This window comes from Myodes glareolus, chromosome 3 (assembly GCF_982192425.1).
Source record: "Myodes glareolus chromosome 3, mMyoGla1.1, whole genome shotgun sequence".
NCBI lineage: Eukaryota > Metazoa > Chordata > Mammalia > Rodentia > Cricetidae > Myodes > Myodes glareolus.
In genome coordinates, this window is record NC_142028.1 from 30,618,686 (window position 1) to 30,637,926 (window position 19,241).

The following is a 19,241-nucleotide window of genomic DNA, read 5'->3' on the forward strand; positions in this document are numbered from 1 at the left end:
AAATAGTTCTAATTTTTAAACTTTTTCTTCTCAAATTTTGGTGCTTAGAGAAAGCTATTTTCAATTTGCTATCATAAACGTTATCACTTACAGTGAATATCACTTGAAGTTTATACATGTCAAATTAAATTTATCAACTCTAAGAACAATGATGCATCTTACCATAAGGCTGACACCAGACTGAAAAAGCTCATATGGGTAGAGAATTCTTTCATAGTGTGACTTCAAAAGAGATCCAGTTCCTTTTCCTGGCAGATATCCCAAGCGGCTACCCACTTTAGACCATTTCTTCTCTTTGGTGACTATTTCAAAACCTCCTTTGCTGGCAACAATCTGGAAGGAAATAGGAATTCTTTAGGTAAAGATGTTAGTTTCAAGTATTTAAACTTCTTTAATCTCAAAAGATAAAAGCTTTACCCCCAGAGCAGCTGGTAGAGTGTTTGCCTAGTATGCATGAAGCCCTGAGTTGATCCCCAGGACCAGAAAACCTGGGTGTGGTAGTACAAGTCTGTAATTCCAGTTCTCAGGAGCTAGAGGCTGGACTTTTGACTCAAGGTCATCTTTGGTTATACAGTAAGTTGAAGACCAGACTGGGATACATGAGAGCCTGACTTTAAAAATAAAAAAGTAGGTCAGCAAGATGGTTGAGCAAGTACAATCTTGCTGAGAAGCATGATAATATAAGTTCCATCCCTGGAATCCACATGGTTGAAGAACCAGTTACTACAAGTTGTCCTCGGACTTCCACAAACACTTCATGTACAAGATGAGCCTACATGTGCCTACACACAAAATTAATGCTTTTATTTTTTTATTTTTTGGGTTTTCGAGACAGGGTTTCTCTGTAGCTTTGGAACCTGTCCTGGAACTAGCTCTTGTAGACCAGGCTAGGCTCAAGTTCATAGAGACCCACCTGCCTCTGCCTGAGTGCTGAGATTAAAGGTGCGCACCACCACTGCCTATTTATTTTTAAAACAATCTTATTTTACATACTAATCCCAGTTCCCTCTCCCTCCCATCCTCTCCCTCCTCCCCATCTACTCCCCAGAGAGGGTGAGGCAGAACCAAGGCTCTTCACCCTTTATCTAGGCTGAGCAAGATATCCCTTCATAGGGAATGGGCTCCAAAGAGCCAGTTCATGCACTAGGGATAAATACTGGCTCTACTGCTAGTGGCCCCACAAACTGTCCATGCTACACAACTGTCACCCAAATTCAGAGGGCCTTGTGCTGGTTCCCCAGCTGTCAGTCTGGGATCAGTGAGTTCCCACTAGCTTGCAAAATTAATGTTTAAAAGTTTCACCAAGTAAAATTCCAGTCCTAACTCAGTATCTTGTCTGCTAAATATAAAAATTATTCTGGACTTAAAACACAAATTTCCTTTTATTAAACTGACACTCTGTTAACATACAAAGAAATACAGACAATAATTTTACAAACATCAAACCTTAAAATTTAATATTATTGGGTATACTTTCAAAGAAAGGCATCCAAAAGTATTTAATAAATTTATACATTGTACATTATGCAGAATGAAAAAATTTACACTAAACTAAAAAACTAATCCTACCCCCCAAAAAATCCCAACCAACAACAAAAAATTATTTTTGAAACAAGCTATGAGGTTGGAAACATTTCTGTGGTTAAGAGAGCTCCTGCTCTTGCAGAGGAACAGAGTTTGGGTCCTAACACCCACACTGGGAAGCTCACAAACACCTGTAAACTGTAACTGCTCTGGGGATCCAAAGCCCCTTCTTTAAGACTCCACAGGCACCTGAATGCACATGTGCATATACACAGAGATACAAACACACACACATACATAGACATATGTGTATGTATGTATGTAAATATGTATACAGACACACACTAGGGAAGGCGGGATGTAATGGTCTGTCCTGTTCCTTTAAGGGACAAGCCCCGCCCAATCCCCCCACCCCATTCCGTTGAGGGAGGCAGATCTTCCTTGCTGCTTACAGTCTTTCCCTTTCAGTCTCCCTCCCAAAGAGGCAGCTGCTGACATGGCTCCTCCCCCACTTCCTCTCCCCAGCTTTTCTTGTGTCCCCCTTCTCCCCACTCCTTCCATAACCCACTAAATAAATATCCAATCTCACTCTGCATGGTGTGCCTGTCTGTCTCAGGTCTCAGTCTCTCACCTGCCATGAGGCTCCCTGCCTGGGACTCGCTGCCTCTGGGCTACTTGGAGAACAGTGCTGTTTTATTTTTAACATTACAAGGAGTATGCTCAAATTTTGAGCAAACTAGTTATGCATGCTTACCAAGCACTCAGGTAAGACAGTCAGAGTTCAAAGCCAGCCTCAGCTACATAGTGAATACCCTGAAACTAGAGTAACACCAGATAGTTATAAGCTGTCATGTGGGTGCTGGGACTTGAACCCAGGTTCTCTGGAAAAGCAACCATTGTTCTTTTTTTTTTTTTAATTTATTTATTTATTATGTACGCAGTGTTCAGCCTCCATGTATGCCTGCAAGCCAGAAGAGGGCACCAGATCTCATTACAGATGGTTGTGAGCCACCATGTGGTTGCTGGGAATTGAACTCAGGACCTCCGGAAGAGCAGTCAATGCTCTTAACCTCTGAGCCATCTCTCCAGTCCCCCAGCAACCATTGTTCTTAACCACTGTGTCACCTCTCCAGCCTCCAAAAGAGAATTCTTTAAAGGAAAACTTTAGGGGCTAGAGAGATAGCACAGTGGTTCTAATCAATTGCCATGCAATTGTGAGAACCTAAGCTAGCTACTAGGACCCATATAATAAACTAGGTATGGTTTTAAGTATACCTGTAACTCCAATGCTGTGGAGAACAGAGACAGGAGATTTGCTTGGGCTTGCTGGCTTCTAGCCTAGTCAAAAAACTAAGTTCCTGGTTTAAGAACTTAGTTTTCATGTCCCTGCCCCAATAAGATAGTTGTTCTTAACTTTCCTAAGGCTGCAATTCTTTAATAGAGTTCCTCATGCAATGACACCCCCCCCCCCAAAATTATCCCATTGCTACTTCATTACTGCCAATTTCTTCATATCTGATATGCAAGTCATTAAGCATGTGACCAGTTATCTGGTCACAAAATGAGAACCACTGGGGTAAGGCAGAGAGAGATAGAGAGGAACACTCAATGCCCTCTTCTGGCTTCCAAATGTACACAGGGACACAGTGTCACACACACATGCACACAAAAAAGAATTTTTAGGGGCCAGGCATGTTTTTGTATTCCTATGTAAATCTGATGCCACTGAGGGCAGGGTTGGGGGACACAGTTCACTGGGCTCTCATCTGACCTCCACATATATGCTATGCTACATATGTGTTTTCACACAAAGTCTGAGGCCAGCTTGGTCTAAAAAGAAAACCTGAGGTCAGTCGTATAGGAAGACCCAGTCTCCAAAAAAGAATAAATGATCTTTAAAAAATAAATAAACAGCTGGGTGGTGGTGGCACATGCCTTTAATCCCAGAACTCAGGAGGCAGAGGCAGGCAGATCTCTTTGAGTTCAAAGCCAGCCTGGACTACAAAGCAAGTTCTAGGACAGTAAAGGCTATTACACAAAGAAACCCTGTCTCAAAAAAACCAGTAACAAAACGAAAAGATTACTTAAAATTCTTAATTTCATGAAATCATAAACCTTTGCTCAATTTCTTCATGGGAGGACCTGGCACAAATTAAGCATGTACTCACTACCACTGAGCTATATTTCAGTTCCTGTTAAACTTCTAAGCCAACTATTGGTCTCACCTTGCTTAAAGCATACAAATCCAGGATTTTTCTCTCCACCACAGGGATCTTCAATGTAGATCCTTGAAGTTCCCAAAACTTTGCCAGTTGATCCAAGAAATCCAATCTCACTCTAGTCATTGCCTAAAATTATTAAAATACAGAGATCAAAAACACAGGGCTGGGGATAAAGCATGATGGTAGACTATTTGTCCAGCAAGTTCAAGGCCCTAGGTTCAGTTCCCAGGACTGGGTAGAAGACAGAAAGAAAGGGGGCTTAGCAGGTGAAAATGTTTGTCACCAAAGTCTGAGGACCTGAGTTCAACACTTAGATCCCACAATAGATGGAGAGTAAATCTGAGTGTTGAACTTCGGTTGCTTGACTGAGTCGTTAGGCTGTCTGAAAAGGTTTGGTAAACTGAATGTTTGCAGGCTTCGGCACAGAAAACAGCCAACACAAATGGAGTTTCTACTATGGAAACACAATGATAACTGTGAATAATGATAGTGTATATCAAGTTGTAACACTTCAAAACCTCACTGAATAACAAAAGGCCTGAAACCTTTTGTTTTCTTTGTCTCCAATTCAGAAAAAGTATTAGTGCCTAGATTACTCCTACCTCAGGTCCACCTTCTTCCCCATCATCCTGTATGTGGTGGCTGTCTATCATTTTTAAAGACTTTTTTTTTTTATTTTATGTGCATTGGTATTTTGCCTGCATATATGTCTGTGTGAGGGTGTCAGATCCTCTAGAACTGGAGCTACAGACAGCTGTGAGCTGCCATGTGGGTGCTGGAAATTGAACCAGGGACTTCTGGAACCTTCTCTCCAGTCAAACTATTCTTTATTAGATGTTAAAAGAAAGCTTTGCCTTCCATTTAAGGTCCTGTTATGCTTGCTGGTTTTGGTTCATTTTTATTGTTGTTTTTAATGTGTACGGTGTAGGATACCTACGGATACTAGAAGAGGACATCTGATTCCCCCCTGGAATTGGAGTTCCAGAGGGTTGTAAACCATCATGTGGATGCTGGGAATTCAACTCAGGGTCTCTGAAAGAGCCACAAGTGCTCTTACCACTAAATCATCACTCCAGCCACTGTTATTCTGCTTCTTTCTAATGCTCTCCTACCTAAAGGCACAATCATGGTCTACAGTCCCTTTGTCCTAATAAACTTGATTGCTAAAGAGTTTTTTATTTTGTCAGCTCCTTTCCAGAACCAACCACTGCTACCTCCATTTTTATACCTAACAACAATCATAATGAAATCTATTATTTTGTATGCTATTTAATAAATTTAATTAGAAAAAAAATTCCAAGTTTGGAGCTGGGCATTATGGCAAAAGCCTTTTTTCACCCCAGTACCCACAGGAGACTGAAACAGGAGGACAGCCAAGAGTTCAAAGACAGCCTGGGTTACATAATAAGTTCTACACCAGATCACATTTGCTACAAAGAAAGGCTGGCTCAAGAAGGTGAGCAAGTAGGAAAAGGGGCTAGGGGAAGTAGCTCAGCTGATAAGAGTGCTTGCCTAGCTTCTTGAAAGCCAGGGTTCTATCCCTACCATCATATAAATTGGGCACAGTGGTATACACACAAAACATAGAGGTAGGAAGACCAGGAGACTCAGGTAGTCCTGGGCTATGTATCAAGTTAAATGACATCTTGGGCTATATGAGACCCTGTCTCAAAAGAAAGACAGACAAACTTCCACTTCTCTAAAGGTTAAGCCTTGGATTTTCTATTATGAAAATATGTTCTGGTAGGCGGTGGTGAACGCCTTTAATTCTAGCACTCAGGAGGCACAAGCAGGCAGACCTTTGTGAGCTGAAGGTCAATCTGGTCTACAGAGCAAGTTCCAGAACAGCCAGGGTTACACAGAGAAACCCTGTCTTGAAAAACAAACAAACAAACAAAAAATAGTTTTCTATTATCCCAGTTAAGTGAAGAAAAAAAATGTAGAAACTAGTTGAAACTGTCTTAAAAGACACTTTTCTCAAACATCAAGTAACAGCTATTCTAAGTCCCAGCTAACATGAGTTTTGGGACCTGTACATGAGCTTCTCAGAGTTCCTAAGGTAGGCAATTAAAGGCTGGAGCTATAAAGGCATGGGAGAGCACATGCTGAGTCTGTGTGAACCTGAGTCCCCAAACACCCACCACCACAAGAGAAGAAACAAACAGGAGACAGAAATATTGGTCTAATACTCACCTCAAGTTCATTCAGACGCTGGACTCTGGGAGTGAAACGGAAGGTTTTTACTTCACAAGCAAATGGAGGTTGCCAATCCTAAATGGAAAGAATTGTTCTGGTAATTTAGCATGGAGTTACCACAAATCATGGTGATAATACATTAGCATATGTAAGTCCTCACTATAAAGACAGAAAGAGCAATATTCTTACAGAAAGTTTTCATTTTAATATTACTTGGAAAAGCAATTCTCAAATCTTATCATCCCCAAACACACAATTACTCTCTCCAAGGTTACCCAGGGAGAACACAATGAGCTTGTCAAACACAAAACAATGTCCAATAAAGCACACAAGTTTACCAAGTAAAACTTAAAAAAAAAAGCCAGGCCATGGTAGCACACATTGCCTGAGGAGGCAATGGCAGGTAGATTTCTGTAAGTTCGAGGCTAGTCTGTCTGGTCTAGAACAGCTAGTTCCAGAACAGCTAGGACTGGAACATAAGAGAAACCCTGTCTGAGGAAAAATAAAGAAAGATCCCAGTGGCTGGGTGTGGCACATGCCAGTAATCTTAGTACTCAGGAAGTAGAGCCTGGATCAAGAGTTCCAAGTCAGCCTAGACAACATGGCTTGACCATCTCAATTATCAACAACAAAAATCATCTCCATACTTGCTAGAAAAGAAAAACAGACTGCAAAAATGTCCACATTTAAAAATTAATCAAAAATTGGTTCTATTCTCAATAGGGCAGAGGGACCTCATTTAAACAATATCCAATTGACCCTGGTGCTGGTTGTCCAGCAGCAACTGGATAAGGTTTTCTACCGCATTGCTGGAGACTGAGCTCGGGGTCTTGAGGACTCTCCCTACTCCAGCATTATTTAGAAAGCACTGGTCTGATTAATAAAGAAAAACATTGAACTTGAGCATATCAACCTCTCAGCAAACTAATTCCGCATGTCACAGGAATTATCTGCTTTCCTAGCCTTAAAAAGTGAGGATAATTAACTTAAAGGCAAACTTGATTATAATATTACAACTCTGAAACCTTTGTCCCTTACGTTCCTCCATCAAGAGATTTTAAGATTTCAACGTTTTCCTCCATGCCCATTATATTCCTAACCTCTACATCTAAGAAAATAACTAATGCTCTTTTACCTGCCCAAGGATATCTTTTCTAGTTGCAGTAGTAATTAGCTTGGGGGTTCTAGTCTAGTGACATCATCATGGGGGGCAAGTACAGCTCGAATTACATTTCAAGAAACCCGAGTGGTGGCCTGCAAAGGTCTGATAAACTAAGCATTAGCAGGCTGGGACACAGAAATCGCCGACAGCAGGGGAGTCTTCAGCACGGAAGCACAATGGTTGTGCACGAGCCTTCGCCGTGACACGCCAAACACCTGTGCATGGGGCGTTCGCCATGACACGTCAAACACCTTTTCTAGAAAGGGCCTGAAGCCTTTTGTTACCCTCACCTCCAACCCAAACAACAGTACCCGTGCCCAAATAAGTTCGGAAAGGAAGAGGGCCCAGAAACACAACTTCTCTCGGAGGGGGGACCTGAGAGCTAGGGAGATGGCTCGGTCGCGAGGGCCAAGCCCGACGACCTGAGCTCGATCCCTGAGACCCGCAAGCAAGGAGAGCATCGACTCTCCCACAAAATGTCCTCTGAACTCAACGCGCGCGCGCACCCACGCGAAAAGAAATGTAAAAGTGGACGTGAAACTCCATAGGAAGCCAAGGCAAACCATCCTCAAATGGAGCCTCGGAGTACCCCCCCCAAAAAAAAAACAAAAACGAGAGCGGGCTACACGGAAGCACGGTAGAACCGAAACGGGAAAAGCTGCGGACCCGGCCGCCCCCCTCCCTCCCGTCCCCGACTCCGCTACCTTAGGGGGACGGATCTTGCAGATGCCAGTTTTCTCAGCCAAAGGGCGGATGCGGCCGATGAAACTCAGAGGGTCTGAGAACTCCTCCCAGCTGGGCTCGAAGACCGGGCACTCCGGCGGCGGCACGAACTCCGCCGCGTAGCCCCCTGGGCCCACGGCCGCCATGGCAATAGCCAGGGGGCTCCTGAGGTGCACGAGCGGGGAGAGGAGGGCTGACGGTCACCGAGCCCTCTCACGTCCCCTCACAGGGGCCGCAGAGCATCTTCTCAGGAGAGAACTGTCGCTCACAGAAGACCCAGGAGCGCTGCCTCCTGCTCGTTTGTTATTGTTTCCTTCAGGGCTTTTCCTCTCAGGGCCAGGACGCTCCCGGAAGTTAACGTACTGCCAAATCCGTCCGCCACCGCAGGAAACAGAATCCCGCCGCTGCGACTCCTAGTCGGGTCCTTTCTCCTTTCTCCCTTTCGCGACAGCCCGGCGTGGCTTCTTCTCGGCTTGCCCGCCAAGGTTCCGCGCCCTCCGTCCACTCGGAGTGCGTGGCCTCTGAAGGCTTCGCGACCGCCTCCGCGAGGAGAGGCGACGGAGACGGAGACGCGATCCCGCAAGGTGGAACACGCTCTTCCGGCGCGCGGAGGAATGTGTAATGCCTCAGAGAGCAGAGGTTCTGTTTCCGGTGAGGAGGTTCCTTTTCCTCTTTGTATCAGGGACACGAAAACAAACTGGGCCATGGTGTCGTTGGCCTTGCCTGGCCTCCCGGACCCGTTCTTAACATAGTGGTCTAGCGTTTGGACAAGTGCCAACTCTTGACAGCGTTCCCGTGTCTCTAGTCTGTCTTCCAGACGCTAGCCTTTCACCACTAACCTAACTTGGTCTCTTTGATCCGGGGCTCTGACTTCTCCATGACAAGTTGGTTCCAGAGCATCTCTGTCCTCACACCGCAGGCCTTGCCGCCAGCTGTGAATAGCTTTCCTCAGCACACGGGGACCTGTATAGCTCCTGGCCTTGCTTTTCTAGCTGTTGGCAATTATCCTCCAACCGTCTTACTTGAGAAGTAAAACACCAGCTCTGCTAACTCTGCTAACTTTTTTCCCCCAGTCACCTTCTTTGTCAGAAACCTCTACGTGTAAGGCCAGGCATGATTGCAACCCTGTCTCAAACAAACAAACAAACAAACAAATAAATAAAGTCACCTTGCTGGTATACGCTCCTACAATTCCTTTATACGTTTAAGAGTTTATAAGCTTGCCTCGACAAGGAAAACCCCTGTGTTGGCACAAGACTATAAAACTCAACACTGGGCAGAGCTATAGAAAGAGCACCATGACGTCAAGGCCCTCCCAGTATACATACATGGCAAGGGCGCTGGTAAGGACAGTTGCCGGCAAGCCTGAAACTCTAAGTTTGATTTCTGGAACCCACATAATTGAAGGAGAGAACTCCTAAAAGATACCCTCTGACCTTCACACAGGTCCATACTTATACATACTCACACATTAAATAAATAAGTGAAAGAAAAAAGAGACTAATGGTAAAAATTCTTTCTCAAAAAGAAAAAGGGGCCGGGTGGAGGCAAAGACAAGTGGATCTCTGTGAGTTCGAGGCCAGCCTGGTTTACAAGAGCTAGTTCCAAGACAGCTAGGCCTGTTACACACGGGGGGGGGGGGGGGATGATAAGGTATTATTCTGCTACTCAGCAGACTGGCCCATCTTAAGAAGGTGGGAATATGATCTCTTTAGTTTATTCGCGTTCTTTTCCGGTACTAGAACTTGAACCCAAGTCCTTGAACTTCGGCAAATGTGCCCATGAGATTAACTCCAGTCTACTCTCTATTTCTTGCTTAAAAATAAAAACAAGTGGGCTGGAGAGGTGGCTCAGGGGTTAAGAGCACTGACTGCTCTTCCAGAGGTCTTGAGTTCAATTCTCAGCAACCACATGGTGGCTCACAACCATCAGTAATGAGATCTAGTGCCCTGTTCTGGCCTGAAGGCATACATGCAAGAAGAATAAAATAAAATAAATAAAAATAAAGCAATGTACAAACAGATGTGGACATAGGAAGGTATGACATTGTATACAAGTAATAATCTATAACAGTTACACCCAGATCATGGAGTTGCCCAAAAACCAACTAGAAGACTGAGTCCTGTGTTAAAAAACAAAGAGCCTTCATTCTTTTTCAAGTTCAAACTCAGACTCTCCCTGTGTCCAACGTGTTGTCATGATTTAACAACCCGGATCTCAGTTGGGGTGGGGCTTTTATAATAGCAGAGTCTGGGGTGAGGGATTTCTAAGGTTCAGGACCCCTGATTGGCTGCCGTTTGTCTAGGGGTGCCCTGGTGAAAAGTGATGGGTGTGTGCTGGTGGATGATCCTATCTACAATGGTTAGAACATTAGGAATTTCCTTTGGATGATCTGTTTCTGGGTGGTCTCAGTTTGTGGTCTTTTTTGGAACCAGATATTGCCTTAGGGTAAACTGCTGAGACTCTGGCCTCTACTGAGCTTGTCATGGTTGAGTCCTACAATAACAAGACTTAGATTGTTTAGTACTTAATCTGGAAAGTCAAACTATATACATAAAAAAGAAAGAAATAGTGGAATTCAAAATTTAAAAGTCATCAAAATGATGTTTTTCATTAAGCATGCACTCAAAATACATCGTTAGTGAGCTGGGACCCCTAGATTTGATCCCCAGCACCACATAAACCAGTGATACAAAAGAATACCTGTTATCATGACACTTAAGAGATAGAAACAGACCAGGCAGTGGTGGCACACGCCTTTAATCCCAGCACTTGGGAAGCAGAGGTGGATGGATCTTTATGAGTTTGAGACCAGCCTGGTCTACAAAAGCTAGTTCCAGGACAGGCCCCAAAAGCTACAGAGAAACCTTGTCTCGAACAACAGTAATAGGGCTGTTTGATTTTACAATACTAGGAATTGAATTTAGGACTTCCCATATGCAAAGAAAAATTTGTTACTTTAGTGTGTGTGTGTGTGTGTGTGTGTGCTGGGTCTTTGCCTTGAATTCCAGAGTTTGGGAGGCAGATGCAGGAGAATCTCTGTGAGTTCTAGGCTAGCCTGGTCTTCATAGCAACTTCAAAACTTGCCTGGATACACAGTGAGACCCTTTCTCAAAAACAAAACAAAACAAAAAACCCAAACACACATACACAGAGGTGGGCGGGGAGAGAGCGAGCCAGGCATTTGCAAGGCATAGGCCCAGCACAATGGGAGGCAGAGGCAGGCAGATCTATGTGAGTTTGAGATCAGATTGGTCTACATAGCAAGTTCTAGGACAGGGATAGACAGAGAAACCCTTTCTTAAAACAAACAAAAAGTCATAGCCCATCACCCTTGATCCAAAACACATTTTAATGGTTATTTGCTTGTTTGTTCATTGATTGGCTAGAAACTGGGACTGAACTTAGGGCTTCAGGAATGATGAATACCAAATAGTAAACAAGTATTCTGCCTCTGAACTGTACTCCTCACTCCAGCCTGACTCCAAGAATTTCACAAGGACTAATCAAAAGTCTAATAGTGTTGAAAACCCCTTCCCTTTATCCTTTCCTGTGGCATGAATAAGAAAACCAATGTCATTTGAAATATCACGTTGAAAATGTGTAGCTTCACTTACCAGTGAGTCATTGAACTTGACATGGATGTGAACACTTCAAATTTTAAACTTTCTAAAGTTTAAGGCAATGCTACCATACTGTGTGACATTTTATTATTTTGGATTTTTGGGGGGGCTGCTACCCAACTCCCAAACAAATCACACATGAAGACTTATTCTTAGTTATAAATGCCTGGCCATGACTTGGCTTGTTTCTTGCCAGCTTTTCTTATCTTAAATTATCCCCCACTACCTTTTGCCTCTGGGCTTTTATCTTTCTTCTGTGCGTCCCATTTTCCTTCTCACTCTATGCCCAGCTGGGTGGCTGGGTGGCTGGGTGGCTGGTCCCCAGGTTCCTCCTTCTTGTCCCTTTTCCTCAGTTCTCCTTGAATATATTCTCTCTGCCTGCCTGCCCCACCTCTCGTTGTTCCTACCTCGCTATTGGCTGTTCAGCTCTTTCTTAGACCATCAGGTGTTTTAGACAGGCAAAGAATTACAGCTTCAGCAAGCAGCAGGTGCAGGTTGTGGGACCATAGGAGCACCTGGTCAACTGTGTTCATGATGATCAGCATGGGCAGTGCCTGCAGGACTTCTGGACAAACGTTTGCCAACTCCAATTCCTCCCGCTCCCAAGCCTGCTTCCAGATTCTTCTTCGAGCCAAAGGAAGACTACATGGCAAATTCTCTTTGGTGGATCTGGCAGGAAATGAACGAGGGGCTGACACTTTTTAGTGTCATGGAGGGTGCAGAGATGAGCAAGTCTCTCCTAGCTCTGAAGGAGTGCAGCAGGACTCTGGGACAGAACAAGGCTCACATCCCATTCTACAGGAGCAAGCTGACACAGGTGCTGGGGAGAACTCAAGGACTTGTGTGATTGCTGTGATCTCACCAGGTGTGAGCTCCTGAGAATGGACTTTAAACCCGCTGAGCTATGCCGACAGAGTCAAGGGATCCCCCATAGTGGATCCAGTGGAGAGCAGCCAATTCAAATGGAAACCAAAGAGATGGAAGCCAGTTCTAATGGGACCTCGCTGGCAGTCAATTTCTTCAAGGGAGTGGAGGAGCTGTCTTCCCAGATATCCAGCTTTAATGAAGCCATGACTCAGAGCAGGGAGCTGGAAGAGAGAAGCACTGAGGAGATCAAACAGCAAGGACCAAGGTGTCTTGAGCTCTCGGGGATGACCGATCAGCCAGACTATGACTTGGAGACCGTTGTGAACAAAGTAGAATCTGCCCTGGTGCAGCAGACCAAGCACTTCTCAGCCGGGCGGGCGAGATGTCAGCAAGGCCCTGCGACTGACCGTGCAGCTGAAGAGCAGCTAGCAAACAGCAAGAAATGGCACCAATGATGACTTCAGATACAGATCTGTTTGGTATCACATCAGCCTCTCACCCTCCCAGCAAACTTTGGGCACCTTCTGACTTTCATTAGGGACTAAGTTGGATGGGTTTTGGTAAATGCCAGGTAAGGGGCATGAGGCCCAGAAAGTTGGGGGTGAGGGATTCTGCTCTCTTCCTCAGTTTGGAGTAGGAGGAAGGAGTGTTTCATGACTGGTCTTTTCCCTTTTTCCCCAATTTGAGGGGAGAGCTGTTTGGCTGGTTTCCCTGGTGCAGCATCCTGCCCTTCCAGAACAGCTGCTGATAGAGATCCAGGCTTTGGGAAAGAAATCAGTCCTTGTCCAGCTTCCACTGCCTCAGGCCTGTGGTATCATCCTTGGTCTGAGCACTCTATGTTTTATACTTCAGGGGAAAAAAAAGTTTGTGAGACCTCTTTTAGTTTTTCAAGCTAAAAAAAATTCCTATTTTCTGTTTGATGTAGGAAAAGGCAGAAAAAAAATACTGAGCCTGTGGTGGTTAATATCAAATTGTCAGTTTGACCGGTTCTAGAATCATCTAGAGATAAATTTGTGAACTTGATTGTGAAAAAAGGAAAGAATCACAGCTTCACAGAATTAAACAAATGCAGCATAAACAAGTCACACACCTGAAAATGATACTCTCCAACACTACCATGCATTGCAGAATTAATCCTTTTATATATCCTCTTTTGTTCTGAGCCCCACCCCCAGATATGGGATCTCAGCTCTTCATATATCCTTCTAATGTTTAAATGAGGCCGGCTAGACACAACATTTGAATATGTAATCCCTTGACTGGAAACATTGAACCCCACATCTAGGCCACCAAGTTTCTCTCTTCCTTCCTCCTGTTTTGGCTTTCTGATTCAGGTGCTTAGGTAACCAATGGCTCAAAATTGCTGTTTTGTGGAGAACGACCTTGAACTCCTCAACCTTTTTATCCCCCTTCCCATGTACTAGGATCACAGGCTTGTACAACTCCATAGGGTTTGTGAAACTTTTCTCAGGTTCACTTGGAACGAAATTGAAGGTTATGTCAAATGACAATATTTACAAGACATTCTTGAAGTATTCCTGTGATATACTCCGTGATTATGTATGTCATTTATGCACCAGATTTCATTAAAGAAAAACAGTTAAGTGAGTTTAGCCCAAGTTGTCAAATTCAGAGAGTTCTAACATTCAAGAGCAACTTACCCTCCTCCCACACCCTGCCTACGCGCAACGCCATGTGAAAAACTACACTTCCCAGGAACCTCTCCCCAGTGAAGCGCAAGGCAAGATGGGAAGGGCTGCTGGATGAACAACCGTCCTATTGGTGCGTAAACCAAAAGGCCGCCTAAGCTAGCAAGCGATTGGTAGGATTTTGTCGACGCTCGCTGATTTGAGTTGTTTTTCGGTTGCGTTGTCGGATGCCAAGGATTAGTGTTTGGTGAGTGTGGATTTTGGGATAAAGGTGAAGGGATTTTAGGACAGACGTTGGGAAGAAAGAAAACCTAGTGGGATAAAAGCCTTCGTAATCAGTGCGGAAGGGAGCAACAGAAGACTAAACCTGGGCTCCTTAGGTGACTTGGGGACCAGTCATGGAAAGTTTGTCTGCAAAAGGAGAGGTCTCTGGGACGCGGAGAGCTTTAATAATGAGGGAGCTAAGATCTGGTTAAAAACTGAGTGAATTTGCAAGAGAACAGACGTCCTGGAGACAGACTGAGTTCCGGTTCCCCTTCCCTCCCGCTTCAGTAGGCTTCGATTTCCTCGTTTGTAAAATAAAAGATAATAACAGTACTTCAGAAAGTAGTTATGCGAGTAAATGCAACATTTTTCGTGTCGGGTTTGTGGCCAGTATGTAGAGTGTTTGCTTAGCATGACCGTGACCTTGAATTCGACCTCTTACGCCTCCAAAAAAGAAACCCACTCACTTTTATATAACTAGAGGCATCGCTGCCTTGGAAGGTAGTGTTAAGATGACTCTGCCGAGAAGACGGGTTATCGTAGTAGAACTTTAAATACAACCACTTTTCAGTGAAAACATTTGTTTTTGATTTTTTAAAAAAAGATTTATTTATTATGTATACCTGTGCATACCTGCATGCCAGAAGAGGACACCAGATCTCATTATAGATGGTTGTGAGCCACCATGAGGTTGCTGGGAATTGAACTCTAGCCCTCTGGCAGAGCAACCAGTGCGCTTCACCTCTGAGCCATGTATCTCTCCAGCCCCTGTTTTTGACTTTTTGTTTATTTCTGCTTTGTGTGTGGGTGATTCCAAGACAGGATTTCTCTGTGTAACAGAATCTTGGAACTCTCTTTGTAGACCAGGCTGACTTTAAACTGACAGAGATCCACCTGCCTCTCTCTCCTAAGTTCTGGGATTAAAGGTGTTTACCATAACTGCCCAGTTTGACAGATCATTTTGTGGGTTTTTGTTTTTGTTGTTTATTTGAGACAAGGCCTTGGCTAGCTTAGGCTTGCCTGGAACTTAACTCTGTACTCTAGGCTGCTCTCAATTTTTGGGTGATCTCCCCATTGCTAGGTTTTACTGATACAAACCACCACAATTGACTTGATAGATCATTTTAAGTGGAAGAAAGTCAGGAAAGAGATAAAGGAAATAGTATTTAAGATAAATTTTGCATATAGATACAGAATAGTCTTGAAAAGTGAATTTACTAGAGTTGCAGAAGGAGATATACATCAGATTCCAGGAAGCTCATGATCAAAAGCATAGAATGAAGAACATTATGCGTGTCTGGCATGGTGTATAGGCTTTTAATCTCAGGTTTCAGGAGGCAGAGGCAGGCAGATCTCTATGCATTTTAGACCAACCTGGTTTACATAGTTCCAGGCCAGCCAAAGCAGCATAGTGAGATCCTGTCTTAAGAACAAACCAAAAAGAACATTTTGTAGAAATAGAATTTGTTTAGAGAAGGAGATAGAAATAAGTCAGGAGAGAGGTTTGACTCTTAAATAGACAGTTCTGAATTATAGGCTTGCTTTATTTATTTATTTATGTTTGAGGCTGATCAATTTACAAGTCTTTGTTTTCTCTTGAGACAGGAATATCTATCATCATGTAACTCTGGTTGTCCTGGAACTTAGGCTAGATAGGAAAGTCAAGAAAAGGAGTGGCCTATCCTTTCTTTTAAAATCATTAGACAGGGCCAGGAGAGATGCTTCAGTGCTTGAGAGCGCTGCCTGCTCTTCCCAGGGACCTGGGTTGGCTTCCCAGCAGCCACATGACAACTCAGAATTGTCTGACCTCCTGGGGCACCAGGCATACACCTACCTAGTGCACAGACATACATGCAGGCAAAACAGCCATACACATAAAATAGAATAAAATAGATATATTTGAAAAAAATTACTAGAACAGCTTACATATATATATATATATATATATATATATATACATATCAGCAGGTTAAGGTGCTTGCTGCTAGTCCTGACTAGCTGAACTTGACCCTGGTAGCTGAGTCGTGGAGGAAGAAAGCTTACTCCTTAGGTTGTCCTCCAGCCTACAGACATAGACGCACATACACAACACCTTGGCCTTTAACCTTAATTGGGAGGCAGAGACAGGCAGATCCCTTGAGTTCGAGGCCAGCCTAGTCTACAGAGAGAGTTCCAGCACAGCCAGGGCTACATAGCTAGATCCTCTGTTTCTTTCTTTCTTTTTTTTTTAAATTTATTTTTATTTTATGTTCATTGGTGTTTTGTCTACAGGTGTGTCTGTGTTAGGGTGTCAGGTCCCCTGGAACTGAAGTTACAGACAGGTGTGAGCTGCCATGTCGGTGCTGGGAATTGAACCCAGGTCCTCTGGAAGAGCAGTCAATGCTTTTAACCACTGAACTATCTCTTCAACCCTAGCTAGATCCTTTCTCAAATCAACAAAATGAAAACAAAACAAAACAAAAATCCCACAAGGGTAAGACAGCTCAGTCGGCAAAGTACCTGCCTTCCAAGCAGGAAGCCCAGGGGTTAGATCTTCAGCACTTGTGAAAAAGCCTTTCACAGCTGTTTATAATAGTAACCCTAGTGCTGGTCGACTGTGAAGAAGTGAGAGGGAAGCATTGGCGAATGTGCTTTTCTGAGAAAGGCGGATCCCTGAAACTTATTGGCTGGCCAGCCTATGTTGAAAGACCTTGTTTCAAATAATAATGATGATGATGATGATGATGATGATGATATAATAAGGCAGAGGCTAGGAAGTTGATTCAGTAGTTAAGATCCCATGTTAATTTGTAGAAGACCTCAGTTTGTTTCCCCACACCTATATGGTGACTTACAGCCATCTATTAACTCTAGTTCCAAGATATGTGATACCCTTTTCTGACCTCTTCTGGCACCAAGCACCCATGTGTTGCACATACATATATACATACACACATACAGAAATACACTCATACACATAAAAATAATATAAATCTTATAAAAGTTTTTAGAGCTGAAGAGATGGCTCAGTGGTTAAGAGCACTGACTGTTCTCCCAGAGGACCTGGGTTCAATTCCAGGCACCTACATGACAGCTTACAACTGTCTATAACTCCAGTTCCAGGGGACCTGACACCCATGGCAAAACACCAATGTACATAAAAGAAAAATAAATAAAAAAATAAATATTTGAAAAAAGTTTTTTTTCTTTAATTACAAGTTGGAGAAGCAGTTAATATACCTAGTGTTGGTCTAAATACTACATTCCCTTCAGGAGTCAAATATGGTAATGTTGAGGAGGGAAGCAAGCTATATACCGTGTGCGTGTGCGTGTGTGTGTTTTTAAACTCTTCCTGGCCCTCATTATCAATTTTGTGTATTTGATAGGTGCAAATAAGACAGAATGAACTTTACTCCGACACACACACCCGTCTGCAGAAAGTAAGATATTTGCTTGTTTTTAAGTTAACTAATCAATACTTCTACAGGTTTTATCCAGTCAGTGTAGGAGCTCCAGGGATATCATACTTCCTAAACCTCAGTTCTCTATTCTTTTTTGATTTGTTTTGTTTTTTTGAGACAGGGTTTCTCTGTGTAGCTTTGGAGTCTGTCCTGGAACTAACTCTCTCTGTAGACCAGGCTGGCCTTGAACTCTGCCTCCTGAGTGCTGAAATTAAAGGCTTGCACCACCACCGCCAGGCTTAATTCTCTATTTTTTTTCTCTACATAAAGTGTAAATCCCATTTTATTTTTCCAAGGTGTTTTCTTCTGTCTTTATGAAGCCATGTCTTCACATGGGCTTTAGTGGAGGTCGTGGTGCAGCACCAGCAGGTCTAAATCGTGGTGGGGGTGTTTGGTTCTTGCGAGCTTCCCGAGATCGATTTCTGACTACCTTGCTATGAACAGCACAGCTCACACAGCAATGCAGCTTGACATAGAGTTTGGGGAGCACATAAGCGTCAAAGACACTTGCTTCAGATATGTCCCTGATGGCAGCAGCCTCTACGATGTTCCTAATGACGAACTTCTTACCTTGTCCTTGGGCACACACCGGGTGAGCGCAGTTAGTGCAGCGAATTAGTTGCACATGGCCGCTGCCCTTTTTGGCACGACCATTGTTTCTCCTCTTTTTGGTCATCTTGGAGCCAAGTCCCTACTAGTTCTCTATTCTTATTCTGAATCTAGAGTTTAAATAGTTTAACAATGGTGGTGGCACACAGCTTTAATCCCAGGAGGCAGAGGATGGTGGGTCTCTTGAGCTTGAGACCAGCCTGGTCAGCATATTGAGTTCCAGGACAGCAAGAGCTACTTAGAGAGACCCCGTCTCAATCAGAACAAAAAACTAGCCTCTCTGTGGAAATGCCAGGACTCATTGAGTGTGAATGGAGGAGCCACAGTGATGGTAGATCTGGGTCATAGGGAGCAGCCATTATATAAACCGGAGATGGAGCTGCTACTTAGTACTTGTTCCTCACCCCCATAGCTGTCCCCCATCTGTAGAAGGTAAGAGTTGTTCTTTTTTTAAATTTATTTTAATTTTATGTGCATTGGTGTTTTGCTTGCATATATGTTTGAGGGTGTTGGATCCTTTGAAACGGGAGTTACACAATTGTGTAATGCCATGTAGGTACTGGGAATTGAACCTGGGTCCCATGGAAGAGCAGCCAGTTCTCCCAACTGCTGAGCCATCTCTCCAGTCCAAGTTGCTCAAATTTTTATTAGCCTCTGTCCCACTCTTTGAAAATAAAATAGTGTTTCTGTCATGAGACAGAAGCACTTTTGTGTAGGATGATAGGGATGTGTGCCCTGGGGTGTTGGCCTTGTGTGTGCCATGCATGCACTTTGCTGCTAGCTACAGGTCCAGCCACTAAAAACTTTTGGTGTTTGAGGAAGTATTAGATTTATTTCTTCATGCTAATTGAAAATAGTTGTGTGTGTGTGTATGCTGAGGATTTAAACCAGCAATTTGTCACGTGCTCTGCTGCTGAGCTACACCCCCAGCTGATGGTTTATTGTGCATACTTGCCTACTTA

At 43.7% G+C, this 19,241-nt stretch overlaps 2 protein-coding genes and 1 pseudogene across 4 annotated transcripts in view; 1 reads left to right on the forward strand and 2 right to left on the reverse strand.

The window, feature by feature from the left end:
• The window catches only part of Kdm5a (lysine demethylase 5A), a 78,208-nt gene extending 69,861 nt beyond the window's left edge, over positions 1–8,347 (reverse strand). The window contains 4 exon segments of the mRNA XM_085687041.2: positions 163–333; positions 3,750–3,872; positions 5,940–6,017; positions 7,809–8,347. Of these exon segments, the coding sequence (XP_085543167.1) occupies positions 163–333; positions 3,750–3,872; positions 5,940–6,017; positions 7,809–7,973 (537 nt within the window). The 5' untranslated portion in view covers positions 7,974–8,347.
• A 5,712-nt stretch (positions 8,348–14,059) lies between these two features.
• Positions 14,060–19,241, forward strand: part of Ccdc77 (coiled-coil domain containing 77) — a 38,083-nt gene continuing 32,901 nt past the window's right edge. The window contains exons 1-2 of one of the 3 annotated variants that reach the window (XM_087904309.1): positions 14,080–14,213; positions 17,596–17,649. In XM_087904309.1, the coding sequence (XP_087760435.1) occupies positions 17,612–17,649 (38 nt within the window). In that variant the 5' untranslated portion in view covers positions 14,080–14,213; positions 17,596–17,611. Of the gene's footprint in view, positions 14,214–17,595; positions 17,650–19,241 lie in introns of all 3 variants that reach the window. The other 2 variants (XM_048444365.3, XM_087904310.1) reach the window with 2 other exon arrangements.
• On the reverse strand, positions 17,872–18,346 carry LOC125407053 (small ribosomal subunit protein eS26 pseudogene; annotated as a pseudogene).